This window comes from Augochlora pura, chromosome 6, assembly GCF_028453695.1.
Source record: "Augochlora pura isolate Apur16 chromosome 6, APUR_v2.2.1, whole genome shotgun sequence".
Lineage (NCBI taxonomy): Eukaryota > Metazoa > Arthropoda > Insecta > Hymenoptera > Halictidae > Augochlora > Augochlora pura.
This window is the reverse complement of record NC_135777.1, coordinates 15,671,370-15,690,140: the sequence shown is the minus strand read 5'-3', so window position 1 is coordinate 15,690,140 and position 18,771 is coordinate 15,671,370. Positions and strand designations below refer to the sequence as shown.

The 18,771-nt window shown below is 38.5% G+C and overlaps 2 protein-coding genes across 13 annotated transcripts; one reads left to right on the top strand and one right to left on the bottom strand.

Annotated features, from left to right (window-relative positions):
* The first annotated feature begins 130 nt into the window (after positions 1-130).
* Cln7 (CLN7/MFS domain-containing 8) lies at positions 131-4,863 on the top strand. 6 transcript variants are annotated; one of them, XM_078184264.1, is made up of 11 exons: positions 131-877; positions 1,074-1,127; positions 1,201-1,348; positions 1,409-1,652; positions 2,008-2,096; positions 2,194-2,277; positions 2,362-2,413; positions 2,496-2,595; positions 2,671-2,805; positions 2,880-2,989; positions 3,101-4,863. In XM_078184264.1, the coding sequence occupies exons 2-11, from the start codon at positions 1,096-1,098 to the stop codon at positions 3,601-3,603; spliced, it is 1,497 nt and encodes a 498-aa protein (XP_078040390.1). In that variant the 5' UTR covers positions 131-877; positions 1,074-1,095; the 3' UTR covers positions 3,604-4,863. The 6 variants fall into 6 exon arrangements, with proteins under 6 accessions (XP_078040390.1, XP_078040388.1, XP_078040389.1 ...); XM_078184262.1 differs by having other exon boundaries at positions 133-470; positions 851-877; positions 2,194-2,413; XM_078184263.1 differs by having other exon boundaries at positions 133-470; positions 2,194-2,413.
* Positions 4,630-18,693, bottom strand: LOC144471808 (zinc finger C4H2 domain-containing protein). 7 transcript variants are annotated; one of them, XM_078184267.1, is made up of 6 exons: positions 11,753-11,887; positions 6,118-6,214; positions 5,742-5,913; positions 5,488-5,669; positions 4,949-5,173; positions 4,637-4,766 (listed from the first exon to the last, which is right to left on the bottom strand). In XM_078184267.1, exons 2-6 carry the CDS (start codon positions 6,174-6,176, stop codon positions 4,637-4,639), a joined length of 768 nt encoding a protein of 255 aa, XP_078040393.1. In that variant the 5' UTR covers positions 6,177-6,214; positions 11,753-11,887. The 7 variants fall into 7 exon arrangements, with proteins under 7 accessions (XP_078040394.1, XP_078040396.1, XP_078040393.1 ...); XM_078184268.1 differs by lacking the exon at positions 11,753-11,887 and having other exon boundaries at positions 4,630-4,766; positions 4,958-5,173; positions 6,118-6,464; XM_078184270.1 differs by lacking the exon at positions 11,753-11,887 and having other exon boundaries at positions 4,630-4,766; positions 4,958-5,158; positions 6,118-6,463.
* Positions 18,694-18,771: the final 78 nt, after the last annotated feature.

The following is an 18,771-nucleotide window of genomic DNA, read 5'->3' as shown; positions in this document are numbered from 1 at the left end:
ATAATTAATTATATGCCAAACAACAGTGTAAATCAATAAAAAATTAATTCATTGAATATCACGAGGTTATCATTTCTGAGACCATTTCCAAAAGCGTAGGATTCGAAATATGTATGCATTATCATGTAGGCAAATGTTCGATACAAACCACTTATCTAAATGGAAACGGAAAAAATATAGGTAGTGGGGAAAGTTAGTTGGACTATCCACTTCGAATGAAATGTTTCTTTGTCTCCCGACGAGTTCGTATAAATGAAACTCTACTGCAGTTAAATGAAGCAGTGATCTCTCAATGTGTGAGATTAACATTTAAGTGTATCGGATTTAGTAGTGAATATGTAAATTGTACTTATACATATGTAATTATTGATCAATGCAGTACTGTGTTTTGTAAACTATATAATTAAACATCCAAGAGCGTATTATGCATACATTCTCAATGATACAGAGTTTGAGTACTTTTTAAATTGGTGAGACATGCATATGCGCAGACTTTTGAAAATAGTTATCAGTGTAGGATGCAGTGTTCTGATAAACTTTGTTTACAATACATCTGACTAGTTCATTTACAATCATTTTGGTTAAACAAGTCTGATAGTAATATTTTTTCGGTGGTGAGCATAACGTTGCAGTCTTCTATATTTTTTATCTACAAAGTTGTTATAAAAATTATCTTAAGTTTTATACATATTTCGCGTTTAATATGTCATAAAGCAGTCATATCTATAGGCTATAATGAACAGTCTACAGACTTGTAATCTTTGATGAAGTTTTTTAAATCACATACAAAAAGAAGAATATAGTAAAATAAAAAGACATTAATACTTAAAATCACGGAATTTGTTTATAGCATGGTTGATACATACATAACAAAATGGTAGGTCATATATTATAAAATCAGTGACACAGTGAAATATACATATTTGCATGATTTCTTGCACAATGTGAATGAGTTATACTTTGTACTTGTTTCTTTCAGACTTACTTTATTGTCATTAGAATAAATTAATGTTCATATAAGTATATTAAAATTTATAATTAAAATAGATACAATATATTTTATTATATTGCAGAAGCTTTATATTATAATTTTTAATGGATTGTATTAAAAAATTACATGCTAAAAGGTGAGAAAGTATAACCAAGACATTGTACTCATAAATTTTATAAATTATAATATAATTCTTAATGATATTATAGATCCACTGTTCCTACGAACGATGATCTAGAAACTGTTGTCGAAAGAAAAGAACGATGGAGAAGTATCCATGCCATTTATTTTACTATGTTTCTAATGTCCCTTGGATTTAGTATTATACTAACAGGAGTTTGGCCATATCTTGATAAAGTAAGTGTATGGTAACAATGCACATATACTATAATATAAAATGATATATTTTTGTTATAGTTGGACAAAAATGCAGGCAAAGAATTTATGGGATATGTTGTTGCAGCTAATCCTTTGGCACAAATGTTATTTTCCCCTTTAGTAGGTTGGTGGGGAGATAAAAGGGGTTCTATAAGATTACCTCTTTTATTGACACTAGCTCTTTTTACATTTGCATCAGGGATGTATAGTGTTCTTGAAATCTTGCCAGGCGATCGGAAAATGTTCATGATAGCTGCTAGATTCTTAGTTGGACTTAGCTCTGGTTAATATTTTATTCAATTCTAGCTTACAAATGCTGTATATATTATACTTTACATATAGGCTGCAGATACTCATATAAATTTATGTTCACAAAAATTACCACACAAAAACTTGAGGTCAATTACGTAAACTTATTGAATATCTGCATTCTACTAAATATGCTATGGAACGCTATTGTAGGCACTTTGAAACTAAGTAGGAGGCTCTATTATTTTACATTGTGGTATCTAACAAAATGTGAGACTTCCATATCATAATGATAAATAATGCAGCAATCGATGTTCACTAGTATAATGTCTATCTTTTGAATGATATGAAATAAAAATTAAATAAATGTAACTTCTTTGATATTTTAGCTAATATTGCAGTAGCAAGATCTTATCTTTCTGCAGCTACAAAAGTTTCCGAAAGAACACATGCAGTTTCTATGGTATCTCTTGCACAGGTAATGCAGTTTAATATGTTGTTTGTAAAGTCGCAGACACGGCTATACACAGTTTTATGGAATTGAACGTATAATCTAAAATATTATAATTTAATAGGTATTGGGATTTGTGGTAGGTCCCGGATTGCAAGCCGTAGTCACACCTCTTGGCGAACATGGTTTCTATTTTATGAATTTACCTGTTAATATGTATACTATGACTGGTTGGATAAATGTTAAAATGGGGATTCTTAATTTTGTTTTGTTTCTTCCATGGAATTTCAAGGAGCACAGGATTGCCTTACGTGAAGCTATGAAATCACAAGGAAAAGCAACAGGTAATAATTACTTTAAGTAGTGGATAGTACAATAAAAATATGCTATAATGAACTGACTGAATGCTTATTATATAAACTGCAGAAGAAGAAACGTTGAAGTCTGTTAAGCCAGATTATCTAGCAAATTGCACATTGATTTGTGCTTTTTTTGTCTTGGTATTTAATTTCGTCCTTCTTGAAACGTTAGTACAACAATCTCTTTGATTTATATTTCTTGTTTCTTTATCCTGTTCAACATTTTTTTATCTTTTTATTAGTTTGGGTACTTCCTTAACCATGGATCAATTTGGTTGGTCAAAGAAAGAATCTCTGTATTATATGGGTCTGTTAATGAGTGTCGGTGCTATTGTGTCTTGTATTACGTTTGTTTTGATTGAACCACTCTGTAAAAGGTATGAATATTTGATAAGAATTGAACTTTATAAAATTCAATGAATGTTATTAGATTTCATTTGAACCTTATTAGATTCAATGAACGTAAAGTGATGCTGTGGGGTGGATTCTTCTTTATGATAATTGGTCGGATTTTGTACATACCGTGGGGACCGGATCCTCCGCCAATTGCATACGAACTGCGTAAGTATAAAGTTAAAAATTTAATTTCTAACGTAAAATATTTTTAGACAAAATCTAGTCCATAAGCGGTAACGAAAACTATATTCATGTGGATTTCTTTTTAAATTACAGCATTTGATAATGGTACAAGAAATGACAATGCAACAGAAGTCTTAGGATGTCCTAGTAGTCAAGAGTGGTGTCTCTACACTCCTCAACTCACGGTCACACAATTCTTTATCGGCTATGGTTTCACAACTATAGGCTACCCATTAGGAGTGACTTTAATACAAACCATTTTTAGTAAAGTATTAGGACCACGACCACAAGGTGTTTGGATGGGTTTCATGACAGGTGCAGGTTGCGCGTCCCGTGTGTTAGGCCCAGTATTTATTAGCGTAATTTATACACGTTTTGGAACGTATTATGCTTTTGGTATCACTGGTCTAATGTTAATATTATCTATGTCATGGTTACAAATTGTGGACAAGCGGTTAATACCTCCTAAACTTACTTCAATAGAAGAAACCAAGCCTGATGCAGAAATTCCACTGGTTCACCTTAAGTCTAATAATACTCAAGCAACAAATAATATAGAAAGGAATGATGTAAACGCAGATTGTGATAAGGTTTAAGTAACTTGTTTCTCCAATTTTATCTCTTTTTGATATTATATAGGGACTTATGCATAGCTACGATTGTTGGAGAAAAATACCGATATTATGAAATACGATATTTTTTATGAATATTTACACGTTTTTCATACATATTTCACAATTATAAGTATGTAAATTATCTTTTAACGAATATATATATAACACTAATGGAGTATGGCATGGTAAAGGTTTTAGGTAAATACAGATAAAGTTTTACTTATATTAACATCTTATGCAGCAAAAACGAGAGAGTCGCGGTTTAGAGGGATTACGGTATGATATTGATGTCAGTACAAAAGGTTTTCAAACATATTAAGAAGATTACGTATGTTACAAATATTATATATATTATTATTCATGTTGCTCATACTTTTGAAATTTAAAAAAATACTTGCAACATTAAAGACTGATATTTACATAAATTTGATAATATCAAATATAAAAATAGGAGTTTGCACAAATCTAATAGTTGCAAATGATCTCCGTCAAACATTCGGACTCTAATGTACTTATTAGGACTGAATGGAATTCTACAGAGCTATTACTAATGAAATATTGTTGTTCTTCAAAATAATCTACGCATTCCTCTTGTTAAACGTTAAACATGATGTATAATGTGTATGTTGAACATCATTGAAAGAAATATTTAAAGAGGGACTGTTATGTTTTGATTGTTTTGTATAATTATACAATTTAAAAGCACATATTAAAAAAAGTCACGTAACATATCCAGTTTATTAATATCTATTATTAAAAGTGTCAATTGTTTATCATTTTCATTTCTCTACACTGCTTATATAAATATTGTAAAAAAAGATTACAATAAAGTTTCATGGAAGAGCTACAAAAAGAAGTTATAAATGCATACATCTGTGTTGGTGCATGCTTTCACAGGACTACGAGATTGCGGAATCATTATAGTTATCGAACGAAAAGAATTGTAAACGCATACCTTAAAACTAAACGACACGAAATGTTGATATCTTACTTAAATAACACTTACACATTACAGTTAGTCTTTCTTCTTTGGCTTTTTAGGATTGCGTGATCGAGATTTAGCTTTACAAAGAGGACAAATAGGGGCGTTTCTATGAATTTGTTGATGGCACGACAAACACGACTTCATGGGTGGCGGTTGTTGCCTGAAAACAGAAAAAGGAAATATAAGGGAAAAGAAATTGTGTTCATGTATTTCTGTTATGTTTTGTTGTTTCCATTAATACGAAATGTTGCAACTGATATTATGATTTGTGTATTACTGTAAAGTAGAATTAGTATTTGCATGCGTTGTTAGATAAAAATATAATATAAAATTGAGATATACCAGTGGTACCTGAATGTTGCAGCAGGCGGACCTGGTGCTGGGGGTAATGGTCTTGGTTCTGGTTTACTTGGACCTTGAAGGGGTTGGGGGGCAAGGAAAGGTGTGGAACCACCTGGATGACCAGGATGGTGTAAAGTAAGTGGAGGTAATAGATCTTCACCCCGCACTTCCACTCTCCATTCTGCCTTCTGCATAGGACGGTCAAAGTAACTGCGAACAAACCATCTACACCATAAATGTCTAACTTTAGACTTCCAAGGTTAACACATCCCCATAATACATTGACCGCCTACTCAACAATTATGAAAAATTGATAAAACCAAAAAAATTTATTTAACAAAATAAATAATAACAAGTTAAGATGTATGATATTAATTACACCCTGAATTTCTTTGCTGAATGATATCGCATTCAATGTATTAGAAGGGGAAGTCTGGTTTAGATTTATGTTTCTGAACTTTGTATGATATAACAATTTTAGCATTGTAAACCGAGCTTCTTCATTGATCAATATTTATTTAGGAATCTAATATACTTACTCTGGTGAAATGAGATCTGATTCTGTTTCATACAGCTCTGGTAGCCTTTCCAGTCCCAGGAACTCTCTGCGCATACGATCAATATCGTGTTTCAAGGGCTGATAATCATTATTATGAATTAATTTTGCAGTCTCTCTGGCTTTGTTTCTGGCTTCCTCTGCCTGCTTAATGACTGCCTCCATCTGAAATAATTTCATAAACAATTACATGTTTGTTGTCATCAACTATGTTAGTTGAACTATATGTGATTATACCGCATTAATATCAGCATGTATTTGCCGCAATTCCTCCACATGTGCCATTTTCTCTTGCATAAGGAGGTCCATTTCCTGTTTGTATTCTAATAGACATTTCTCTTCTTGCTCAGTCTGTTCAACTTCTTGCAGGATCCGCTGCTTCATTTTTTCCAATTGAAGGGTCTTTGACCTAGATGAATACATATTGCATACAATTATTAGATAATTCTTTTTTGATGTTAAAGTGGTTTTTGATAGATTATCACAGGGTATAAACGTGCTTTCACGAATTTTTATGGTAGGTAGAAAAAGGGTGTACGTAGTTTGTAATTTTAATAGATCGCATGAGGGTTAACTCCAGGAAATTTTTGAATAATAAGAATCGAATGTTTACTTGATGTCCTTCAATGCTTCCAGCTTTGCGAAAATCACAGTAGTCTCCGTGGCAGACATTCCGGCACGGTTTTGTGATACTTTTGTTTAGGGTAGCCCTGTCAAACGGAAGACAACTTGTTTATGAACTTGATGCAGTTTGATCCAGTGGTAATGTACCGTTCGTCAAGGCATCGTGGATCGAATATTTTCAACAGAACGGAGAAACGGCCCTATATAATCGTTACTTTCATTTAAAATCGAATGAAATGGTCGCGAGCGTAATTGTATTACGAAAAAATAATCAACTCCGTTGACGCGCGATACAATGAACCATTATTCATGCCATGAACTGCGAGAATTGCAGCTTTACAGATGGAAAATGTCATTGCCTCGTCTTCAACAAGCGCCCTATGGTGATGCACTGACGAACTAAAATAAAGGGCGCAATTTTTCAAAGATAAACGATAGCAAATACTCCTAATTTATTTTCTGTTTTCCAAATAAAAATATGTAAAAAGTGTTAGATAGTACTTATTTAATTCGGACATATTCTATTGTTATCAGTTTGGAACCAAATTAAATGATTTATATATAACTTAAAGGCAATAGACTTCTTGTTAACAAATGTTTTAGTTATCAATTGTGATCCGATGAATCTTTATTAACTAATTGGGAAATAAGACGGTTTCGTTAATAAATCGTAGCATCAACATGATCTGTAATTTTGTCCGTATTGATAACTGAGTTTCGAGCAGAGATAATGATCTACGAGTAAGAAATTCTGACAAAATTCTTCACGTAAAATTAAACTATTATAACACGTTTTAAACTTTTATACTATGAGTAGTACTATTTATTTATTTAAAATTATTACAAATATTTTAATGTCTTCTTTAAATATCGGAATTAATTCCTCTGGAACGAATGTTTAACAAAAGAATGCTTGCTTTTCGCCTAGGCAACACTCGGTCATTAAAAAGCTTAATATCATGTTTCAGGTAACTAAAGGGTTAATAAAACGACACTACTGTTGCTGGTAATAAACTTAGAATGCAGATTTCACTCCGTCATTTTGCATCCTCTATTAAAAAAGTAAACGTCCAGTTATCAATGACCATCTCGCAATCAATCGCGAGATATTTGTAAGCGGAGTGTATATAATGAATCTGTAAGCGGAGCCCACGAAGATTCAATCAGGGATTCCTGTAGATCAATATCAACCGCGTTAACAAATCAGTTCTCGATCGTGTAATCGTTTAGCGTTGTTCATTCTATTTAGCTATCGAAGTGTCGGTTATCAGACCGAGGATATGTTTGTATCGCGACTGATCGAGCCACATATCAGCCGTGTTAATAGAGTGCTTGTAGCAAGCTTGGTAAAGGATTCTAGTTGGTGGATCGTTAGGATTGCAGTCTGTCATCGTTATCGGGTTGGCTGGATCGCGAGTGCAATTCGCGGTGTCGAAAAGAGTGATTAATCAGTTCTGATCGCAGTCATGTCGGGCTGTTTATCAGCTCGGTGGCGGGACCGCGTGTACCAAATTGACGGTCGCTATCTGTACCGATTTTCAAGGAGGCGGTGAGGGAAGGAAAATAGAGATAGAGAGCAAGATAGAAAGAGAAAGATGGACAGACAGAGAGTGAGAAGAGGGGAGGAACAGAGTCAGAGAAAGAGCGGCAAAAGAGGAGAAACGGTGGCTGGTTCTACAGAAGAAGATGAAGTGGAAGAGGAAGGAGCTCCTACCCCTGGAATAAGCAAACGAAAAATCGGCAATCGGTGTTTAGAATCCGATCGCGTCTCGTCACTACGGTCAGTTGTCGGGCTTAGAAGTTTAATGATAATTCAGATAAGGTGGAGAACCGAGAAAAACCCGTGGAGACGTCGCGTTGGCCGACGGCGACGACCTCGTCTCTCCCCCAGCTTTTCGTCGTTCGCCGCCCGGTTGCACATCAGTCCTCCTTCTACTTAGCGCGGGAGCAGAAACTTGTGCAGTTCGTGTGACTAAGCACCGACAAACTTTCGAGTGTCTCCGAAGCTCTCCGCGGAGCTGTGAATATAGGACAAAGGAGAGTGGCCCGGAGCCGAGCCGAGTCGTCGACACCGGCTTCGACGGCATCCACGGAGGGGAACATTTTTTCGCTTTAACGGATCCCATCAGTCTCGACTCGCCGCGACTCGCTTCGACTCGCTTCGACTCGCCCTGCACCAAGAGTGCATTAGAGGAAAAGAGTTTCCTGTACGGCCGCGACGTCATGGGGTCCAGAATGGGCTCTCGAATGTAAGTAATTCGCAACGACGACTCTTTCCATCGGTTCTAGCTTCCTCGTGCCGCAGTTTCTCTTTTCACCGCACCAATACGGAATTCCTACTGTTTAACTCATTGCGGACGAGGATTCTTTGAAGTATTAATTATACTTATCTCGAAAAACTAGATTATGTATCGGAGACTTAATATACGAGACGATCGAGTCCGCACCACGACAACAAATAAATTGATCGTGTGGACCTTTATCGATAGCTCTTGAATAGAATGCAGCTGTTTGACGCGTTTACCGAGTGATCTGCGGTAAAGCATATAGTAGATCTTTTACAAAAGTTAGCCTTCAGAATTTTGGAGTAATTAAATCATACGAGAAATTCTGTTGTTTGCCAAAAGGAACATAAAAAATTTTGAAAACATATTATAAGTATGCAAACGTATTGCAGATAAGGGATGAGTGAATTTTCTGAGTAGCGCAAGAGGATTAATTGTATTTATCGTTAGCGGGTTGAAAAATCGGTTTAAGGGCAGTGTACCGAATGGTTCGCGCCCTAAATCGTGGATCGCATAATGCGGCCGTTGTACCATTCGCCCGATGATCGACGCTTGCGTGAATACTTATCAGCCGTCACAAACGGAGCTCGCTACGGCCGCGTGTTCCTTTTTATCTTTCTGTCGGTTTTCTCTTTTATAAAACAGACGAGCGCGATATGTGTATACATACACAAGCGGTTAATCGACCACGCGACGCTAATAAAGCGTTGCCCGGACGACTCTCGGGCAAAAAGAGTATAACGATTATGCGCCACCGGTTCGTGCGCTGGTCGATGTCTTTATCCCGGCAGCGGTTGCGAGATCGCTCCGATCCGCGACTAACGATCGAGCCGTTCCTTTTTTTCTCTCTCGACGAGAGAGCGATCGCGATACGGTGAATTAGTAATTACAGCGCGCCCGGGGCCCTAGAGGGACGAGTGAATGAACCGGGGCAAGAAAATAATTGGCGAGGATTATGTCGCTGCGCGCCGCGGAATCCCTCCAATGACTGGAGACGATGGCCCAAAGAAAATTCTTGATCGATCGTTCCGCATAACTCCGCAAGCCCTTATCGATCACGTGAACACCGCCGCTGCGTATTTATTTTATTTATCTTTAATGACCGGACACGGAAGAGCGTTCCGAACACAACCCGCTTTTAAACTTTTAACGACCCTATAATATTTCACTCGCTTCACCCCCTTGATCGAACTGTTTATTTTCATTTTATTTACCCTCCGACGCGCTGCGTCGCGGACGCGGGGGAAAAAAAAACATTAAAAAGCCGTTTCCATTAGTTACGTGTCGTTTTACGTTCGTTTCCGGTGTCGTCCACTTAACATAGCAATAAACAAAGATTTTACTCGCGATTCGGCTTTGGCGCGGTTGTTCATCGGCGTTGTCGAACATTACGAAGGCTGCGGAGGCTGTTCATGTCCGTTAGAGCCTTGATGATGGCGTAAAGCGTTCGGTGGAAGCCAGTGGCATCCATAAAGAGCATAAGAATGTATAACGCTGGATGGTGTCGCAATGAAACACAGTTGCGCGGAAAATATCGATGAGAATTCTTTGTTCCATTATTGGAATTCTTGTTCTTGCTCGAGCATTTAATGATGTATTATATTAATGATGCATCGACATCATATTACGAGATCGTAAATTCTCTTCTGAGAGCATCTTTATTTAGTATTCGAATTGTCCACTGTGAATAGGGATGAATAAGAATAAATATCAGCACACAAAAGTCATTTCAAAATTGAAGTACCATGAAGAATTGAAGTTCTCCTGATTCACAATGCAATTTAAATGATCGGTTAATTTCTCAATGGACACTTACGTCCTTCCTTTGATCTACACTCGAATTTGCAGATATCGTGAACGATAGTATAATAATCCTTTAATCGATCACATGGTGCGGAATTGGAATTTTATGGAGCGCTAGTCGGAGCTTGTAAAATTTGCGTTATTAACACATTCCGTGCCACGTGTACCATCGACGGTACATGCTTGCATGTTTATTTAATGGGCTAGAAAATAATTTATAACAAATCTAGAATTATAGAATTAATTTCCACCACAAGAATGGATCGTAATGAATTCGTTTTATTATTTTATACGATTATTAATAATTACAGATAATATAGTAAAGTTTAGTGATATAACAAGTGACTAGAGCGAAGATTCGAGTAAAAATAGCGCGGCATAGAACGTGTTAATTACTATTTTTCGACAAATGTTTCCGCTCAACACTGCTACTTTCATCCTTTGGTACTCGAATCAATCTCTCGCCTTGAAAGATTAGTCATACTTTTCTTACTCGTTGAATCATCGATCACAACTATCGGCCATTTCGTTCGGTGATGTAGAAATCCGTTGCTCTAATTGAAATGCTTGCAATTACTGAATATCGAGAATAGGCTTTCAGATTCTGCAAACAACTCGAAGGTCGGTTTTGAGACAGCGTTAAACGATCGGTAACGCGGATTAGTCAGCCCGGTTTAATGACAAGGCAAATTCGCAGAGCCCCGAAATTTTTCTACGGTGTTAAAATATTTTATTATTCTGTCAGCCTTTACCAACAAACTAAACATTGCGAAGGGCAAGGGGAATCGGTTGCCGGCTCCACCTGATCCCTTTTACTTTTTCAGATTTAGGGTCATCGTTGGCCAAGTCAAGCGCTGAAAAAAAGACGTAATTATGTGTAACGAGTGACATATTCCTCTTAGTCAACATTGACCATGAATCTGAAAAAGTCAAAGAGTTCCTCGCGTTGTTTAGTTAAAGGATAGAGATCATTCTTTTTATTTCCTGACAGTACTAATCAATCTGTTATAAAATTTATTATAGAGGCAGTCCATGTGTAGTTTCTAATTCATCAATATTGGCTAATAGTTGAACAAGTGTACTGTTTGTCAGCGAAATATATACTCAAACCTGCTCCTCATTCATCAATCATTCGAGCATTTAACGTTAATATATCACTCGGGAATTTGCATATCGTTGTCCGTATGAATCACTTGATTGAAACAATGTCGATAATGTCTATTCATCTGTTGATATACACGGTCGTTCTTAATAAGCGTTGAAACTAAATATCCTTTACTCTGATTCATACCTTGCATGACTGACCCTTCTAATGACTTAACATTTTTTAGTTAGACAAATTTAAATAAATTAATGAAAATGGTAAAACTGATCGCTTATTTATAAATACAATTTCAATTGTCAATTATTAATTATCATTATTAATTTCTCCAAGCTATATCATTGAGTTGAGGAAGAAAGACGCAAGTTCTTCGATAATAATAAATGGAAATTAATATTTATTAGATCCGAACGGTAATCGAACATCGAACTCACGTCAGCGTCCTCCGCGTTTCTTGCTGGATGCATCGTGGATCCGTGAAAAATCGCAGAACTCCCAGGATGTGCGTGGATGCGAATCACGCTCGGGAATACCAAGTTCGCAGCAGCCTCGATACGTGACTAACTTACTCGCGTCGGTACAAAGTCTCTGAACCGCCGTCACGGCTTTTGTTCGCTTAGATTAATTCCCTTCCGGTAGGGTGGGGCCGGGCAAACTGAATAAACGGCAGGATGAAGTTAGTTTCATAGCTATTGAGAATCTCTGGCCGTCATGGTTCGTACTTTTATTTAGAAGAACTAGTTTTCACTGATTTCGGCGCGCAGCTCCTTCTCTCTTTGCTCTCATTTATGAAACAGCGTGAAAATCTAACTGCATTCATCGTCATAGACTGCCGATTCTTATGCATTTATGACATGTCCCAGTCAGTAAACTGGAAGAAAATACGGCGTGTTAAGAAAAATTAATTCCGTTATTGTTCCACGTTCAACTAAAACAATTAAACCAAATGAAAATGATACAAGCGTGTTTATCTTTTCGCACTATGATTTATTTCACAACTGCGTTGACCAGCATTTTGTTGTCCGTAATAATTTCCTTGATAGAATGTTACAATTTTTCTGCCCTGTTCGTCTCCTTTTCATATGTTAGATTTAGTTTCGATTTAGAAGAAATAAATACTACCCATATTTAGTCGATACGTACAAAATCTTCGTCACGAGCTTGGCTCAATCGTATACAGCAACGGGTTAATAATGTTTATGTCGGTGACACTATGTCCGATGCTGTGGGAAGTTACGTTCCTCAGTCGTCCGCCATTTTGGATCCACCGTATCTCCGATCCACCAATCTTTCGAGCAACCAGAACGGCGTTTTGCAGAAAAATTATCTCGAAGATAGGCCTGTTTGTTCAAAGAAAAACGAGTCCAGTTCTTAGGAAGCAATTATCGTGGAACGATTAGTAAAACGCGTAAATCTCGGGCGAACATAGTTTATCATCGTGCAAACAATCCGCCGTTTCGCATAATGAGGGCAGTCGCGTTTCAATGGCCACGATAACGTCCAGTATCGCCCGTATTATTTTTCTTCCACTTCTTGCCGTGGCTCGCTTTTTCATTCGAGTCACGAGAGTTATTTAATTCGACGAACGGGGAACAGCGGACAAACATTTGCGCAGCGAACAATTGTCGACCTCCTTACATTCTGTTCTTCTCCCGTTGTCCGACTACAAACAACTTCTTCCCCTTGATTTTCGACTTCTCTATTGTCACTACTCTCGATCAACAACGAAAATGCTCGTCCACCGCTTTATTCGGAGCTGAAAGGCTTCAATGATCCCCCTCTCTCTTGTATGCTCGTTGAATATTCTAGCGTGTTGTTTCGTAATCCAATTCGGGCAGATCCGTGCTTAATACGGACTCGGAAAACTCGTGATTAAACGATGCCGTACACATTATAACGCGAGCATTATACAATGCTTCGTATATTTTATTTCACACTGAAGAGTCCCCGTGTCAACGACGATAGGAGAAGATCGCTGGTCTAGAGAATCTCCACTCGATGGGAAATGACAGTCGAAATCAATGAGAATTATGTAAGTGCTGGGAGCGTACTCTTCGCCATTGCCAGGAAATTAACGGAAAAAACATGAAGACTTCATTTCACGGTTTAACGTACTGGAAGTAATGATACTCGAACGTTCGGTGTTCGAAGTAAAAAGAAGTCCGAGCGTAAAGATAATTGGCACGATAATTAAGTTAACAGATAATTTACTAACAATGAATCGTTGTCGAGGCAAGGAAGACCGAGCGACCACGGGCTCGAGCGGAGAGCTCTAATTGCGAGACGATTATCGGCGATTAGACGAATCTTTAATAAGATGCGAAGGTGTTCCGACGCGAGCGATATACGTAGATTGCGGTCCAGTGGATTTCTTTTTTTGTACTAGCTGGTTATCACTTGACCATTCAGAATATTTACATAACACGATTCCGCGCTGTTTGTCCAGTCGCGAGAAGCCTCTCGAGAGCAGGCGAGAAAAAAGGCAACGCGAAGCCTCGACCACCATATTTTTGTCCTATTTTACAATTATCTCGGGGAGAAGTATCCGTGAGTATCAGAGTATCGATATCGTCGATGCAATCGTAACGAAAAAATCATCACCCGCCTGTTCGCAACGCGAGAGTCGATGTTTCACGCTGATAGCATAAATAGCCGAGTTTTTGCAAGATCGCCTTCCGTTCCGCCATAATTTATCAGGAACTTTGACAGATGCGATACTCCACAAATTAATTATTCGCTTCGTTAGCAAATCTACATATTGCAAAGTGGTCAAATTCTCGATCTATCAAGCACGATCATGAAAGACCCAAAACTAAGTGTTTCACGGATAAAACCAATTGAATTATGCACAACTCCTGAGTTGCATAAAATGACCTAGCGATCCATAGTCAACGTTTATGCACATACGCAATGTAAGAGTTACTTCTTTGAACGGGTTCGCTCAAGTATTCAGGAAGCTTTAAATCTCTCGTTCCGTGCAACAGATCGCATTTTCATCTCGCGTATCGAGCCGTTGCTGAATTATCCACCAGAATGACGCTTTGCAATGCCCAACCGTCAATGACGCTAATACTTAACCCACGTTTTTGCAACTTATTACCGCGAATCCTTGTTGCCACTTATTTCTACGGTCGCGGAACGATTTCGGCGTGTCATAAAATTAGACATGACGATAGTCGCACTTTCCTTTTGGCTTCGGATCGCGCGAAATCAACTTTTCCGTATCAGCCGGCTCACGTATGCGTATGTAGTATACATATACGCCACGGAACAATAAACCAGAGCGTAGTTACAACTAAGCTGCGGTATCCGGTTTAAGCCGGTGTAAACCAGTTTTATTTGATTTTTCTCTGCTTGTTTTCGATGAACCGAGCAACACTAAATACGCGCATGTGTACGTCTTATCTAGACCGTATGGCGTTATCTGTCTCGTTTTACGGGAAATCTGCTGTCCCGCGGCCAATCCGGTATAATGGAGCATTCGACGCCTCTGTTTTCGGCGTGAACGCCCGATGTGGAAAACAGAGATGAAAACGTCCGCGCGTAGCCACCAGGACGTTTAACTCGCGGCGGCACCGACTTTCGCGTACGTTATACTTCGCCGATCGGTATTTTTAGAGCGCATCGTGCCGTGTCGCGTTTTTATCGGGCCAATATTCTGTCAACAAGGCATCCGACCGCTTTGTTTTCAAGTCTTCCAAACTATCGGGCGCGTTCCGACAAGATTGGAAAGGCAAATGCAACGTTCATTGATCACCGAACGTCCGCGACGCTGCTGCGCCTGTTCACAGCTTTCCTCTATAGAAGACGACTCTGCCAGTTTTCTCGTTCAACGAGTGTTCCATTTTTGCTGCTCTCCGAAACACTAGCGGACATTGTCGTAGATCAACTTCGAGCAATTCTCGATTTATAACATTTTCAGAGTTAGCAAATGCTTTCAGTCTCACTTATTCGTATACCGAACATTTGCAGGAAAAGAAAGCGTTTTCCATAATGGGAGAGAATTCTGTGGTTTCAAGGAAGAATGCTGCAAATCACATGCTTTTACTTTCGAGATATTGTTGCTAGAAGATCGTACTAGTAGCGTTTCAGATTGCACGATATTGTTGTTACCTATAGAATTTCTACGTACGGAGTTTTTTTTCCGATGAGTACGTAAATCCTATATATGTCATAGTGAAATTAATGCAATAACTTAAATTTTTTTAAAATTGTGACACGCGACGTTCTTCCTTAAAGTCACATGATTTTCTTCGCTTTATTAGCTACGTTATTTTCTAAAATCTATTAGCTCCGAGCACAATTTATTTCAATCCTTATAGAAGCTAGTTTACCAATTAACGCAATGAACTATGCGCTATATTATCGTGGCTAAAATTACAATCAGGACCAATTTCATTTCAATTACGGTTCTAAGAGGAAGAATGTAGTTTTTTTAAATGAATTCGCGGAAAATTGTCGCCTGACCTTGGTGGAATTGTAGTGAAATGCGCCAAGAACGCGAAGCGAGCGCGACAGTGAAAGGTATGCATTCGGTGGAATAGTATTTTTCTGTAGAGTATCTCGTAATAAATTATGCAACACGTCGAGGATTATAAAGCGATCCGTCAATCGTCGCGAGGGATTCCGCGCGTTCTCCTCGCGAAAGAGAAAAGGTATTGTTCCGTAACGATAAGAAAGTCCCGAGCATCGCGACAGTTCGCGCAGCGGCCACGCAGCGAAGAAGCGTTAGACAAATAATGCTTCTCGCTGGACTGCGATTCATGCGACGCCTTGTTACACGATCGTTCATTCAGTCGTTTAAAACGTTACGCTCGAATCGCGGAATTTTAGTAAATATTCAGCGGAGCCGACAAACCGTGAGGCACGCCTCGATAATATTTTTACGTAACGCAATCGTCCCGGTATCGATGAAATGTTTGCCGTGCCGATGGAACGGATGCTAAAAACGCTTTTCATCCGGCTAATTGCAGGCCGTGTTCGACATTACGCCGGAGAATTTGATTTTCTTCTTTGCTGATTGATGAAAAAAAAAAAACAAAAAAAAACAGGGGAAATTCAAAGTCCGCGGGTTACGCTTATCCTAATTTTCTGTAATCCGACCAATGTTCTCCAATTACTCCGGTCTCGACCGTTTTCCGCAATTTTCTAATTTCCTACTTTACAAATCAACGCTCTGAAAAACTACAGCCTCCCTCTTCACGCTATCAACTCGTCGATTGCCGCTTCAAACTTGGACAACCAGATTTCTCTTGCTAGACTGCCAATGTTTGCGTACTTATGGGATTCGTAAATTAATTGGAAGCAAAGAGAACTTATTAACAAAAAGTAATGCCTATATACCGACTGATCGATCATCTTATATCATCATGCCCAAAACATAAAGTGAAAAATACAAAATAGGAAACACACTGAAAGATAATATCGACAAGGATAAGATGCAACCACTACTCGAATTTCTTAAAAAAAAGTTGAATCCTCAAGGTGATACCGTAACGATCGTATTCTTGTTGCCAATAACCATGAAGTTTATGCAACGTGAAACCTTTAATTAAGAAACAGAGTAACGATCTATCTTTGCGTACGTTACTTTTCTTAATTATATTCGTTTTGAGATAGCTGGTATCTATGTAAACGACACCGCGTTTTGTTGTCAAATGCCTTAGGAATTTCGGTAGAAATTTTCCGTAGGTCGAAGCAAATATTGGCCGAGCCAATAAGGATGTTGAATCATCGCGAATTCGCGTTCGATATTCTGTTTGTTTGTCTCTGAAAATTGCGTTACGCCGCCTCGGTACAATCCCTCGACACGTAAACGTACTAATCGACAATGTCAATGACGGTTCTCGCGGAGGAGCTCGCGGCTCCAAATCTTCCGATTCTTGACTCAGATTCCACGTATATAGCAATTGCTGGTCGCGATGCAGCATTGACATACTTGGCGTAGAATGCGCGCGCGCGAAGGAAACTTTAGACCCGAGATGAATATGGACCACGAGAACAGGTCTTCCAGGAATCGGTGGATATAGGTTAAATCACAGCCGAGACACGATCATGGTCAGACGCGAGTCGGAGATAAGATGTATCCAGCTAATGATCAAGGAAAATTGAGTTCACTTAGGATACCGCATTTTTGGCGCGCCCGCGATGGCGCAGCAAAGTTCAATGACACATTTAGTCTATCTCGGAACGTCTACTTTCGCGATTTAATCTACATGAAATCAGCATTAAGCACTGCGTACAGAAGCGTGCAAGGATATTTATTCGTAAAGTCGAAGTTCACTACTCGTTTTGAGGCCGAGGCGAAACTCTAAATTAGCATGTTCTTGTCGTAGCTATAAAACTTTGAACTCTTTTGCAACATTAATTCTCCGAACGTTGCAGTAAAACTAAGGAATTATTCACACGCGACTTCACTTGAGGGGAGAGTAAAATTGCATGGTTCATTAAGCGTCGCAACACCAATTTATCATAATTGATCGCCATCGGCCATTCGTAATAATTGGTATATTTTGCATTTAAATTCCATAAGAACTGTATCAATAATAAATTAGCTGCGCTGGGTTTAAGCAAAATAGTTGCTAAAACATGCTAAATAAGCGTAAATGATATTCATTATTATATCATTTGGTTACAAGGAAAAACGCCGCTTTCCGAACGCTAATCCGTTGTATTAATATTATTCCACATTGCATCATTTTTTTGGAGTCTATGGAATTTGCTTCCACGATGTCTGCGGTCACAGATTGTCACCGAACTGCTGTTAACTTCTGAGTAAATTATACTGTACAATTGATGGTACACTTTTCATTCGAAGCTTCATAAAACGATCCAAAAAAAATCAAACATAAAATTTTGAATCTCGATGCCAAATTCATGCTATTTTCAGTCTCGGCAAATGTTTCCAATATTCCCAGAGATATTTCAATCAGTACAGTTCTCGAGGAAAAAACGTATCTTTACACTCTCACGTGCTGGATCGTGCAAAAACATCTTAGCAAGAAATGAGTCACTGTAAAAATAGAGGCATCAAATGAAATAACGAATGCAAATGAATTCGATGAAAATATCGATGCAGAAGCATGGCAAGACGCATCGGCAGTTTAACACCGCGGCTGCCGGTCGAGCGAGTGTCTCTCGATGGGGGAGTCCAGAACTTAAGAAGTACCGACCCTGCCCCCCTCCGTCTGTTTTGTTTCCCCCACGCGTCCCCTTGGTCATCGGAGACAGCGGAGTGTTGGCATGCGTTTACCTTCAAAGACAGTTGCTGCAGCAGGAAGGCAACAGGTCGGCGACGACCATGTGTCTGTGTGGCACGCGTCGATTCGTGATTATTTAGCAAACGGCGGCCGGAAGAATTAACAAATTAACAACTCGATCATCCGTAATGGTGTCGAAGATGGTGTAGCGAGTTGGTACCGCCGTTGGACACCTGTTCGCGTCCGAATCCGCG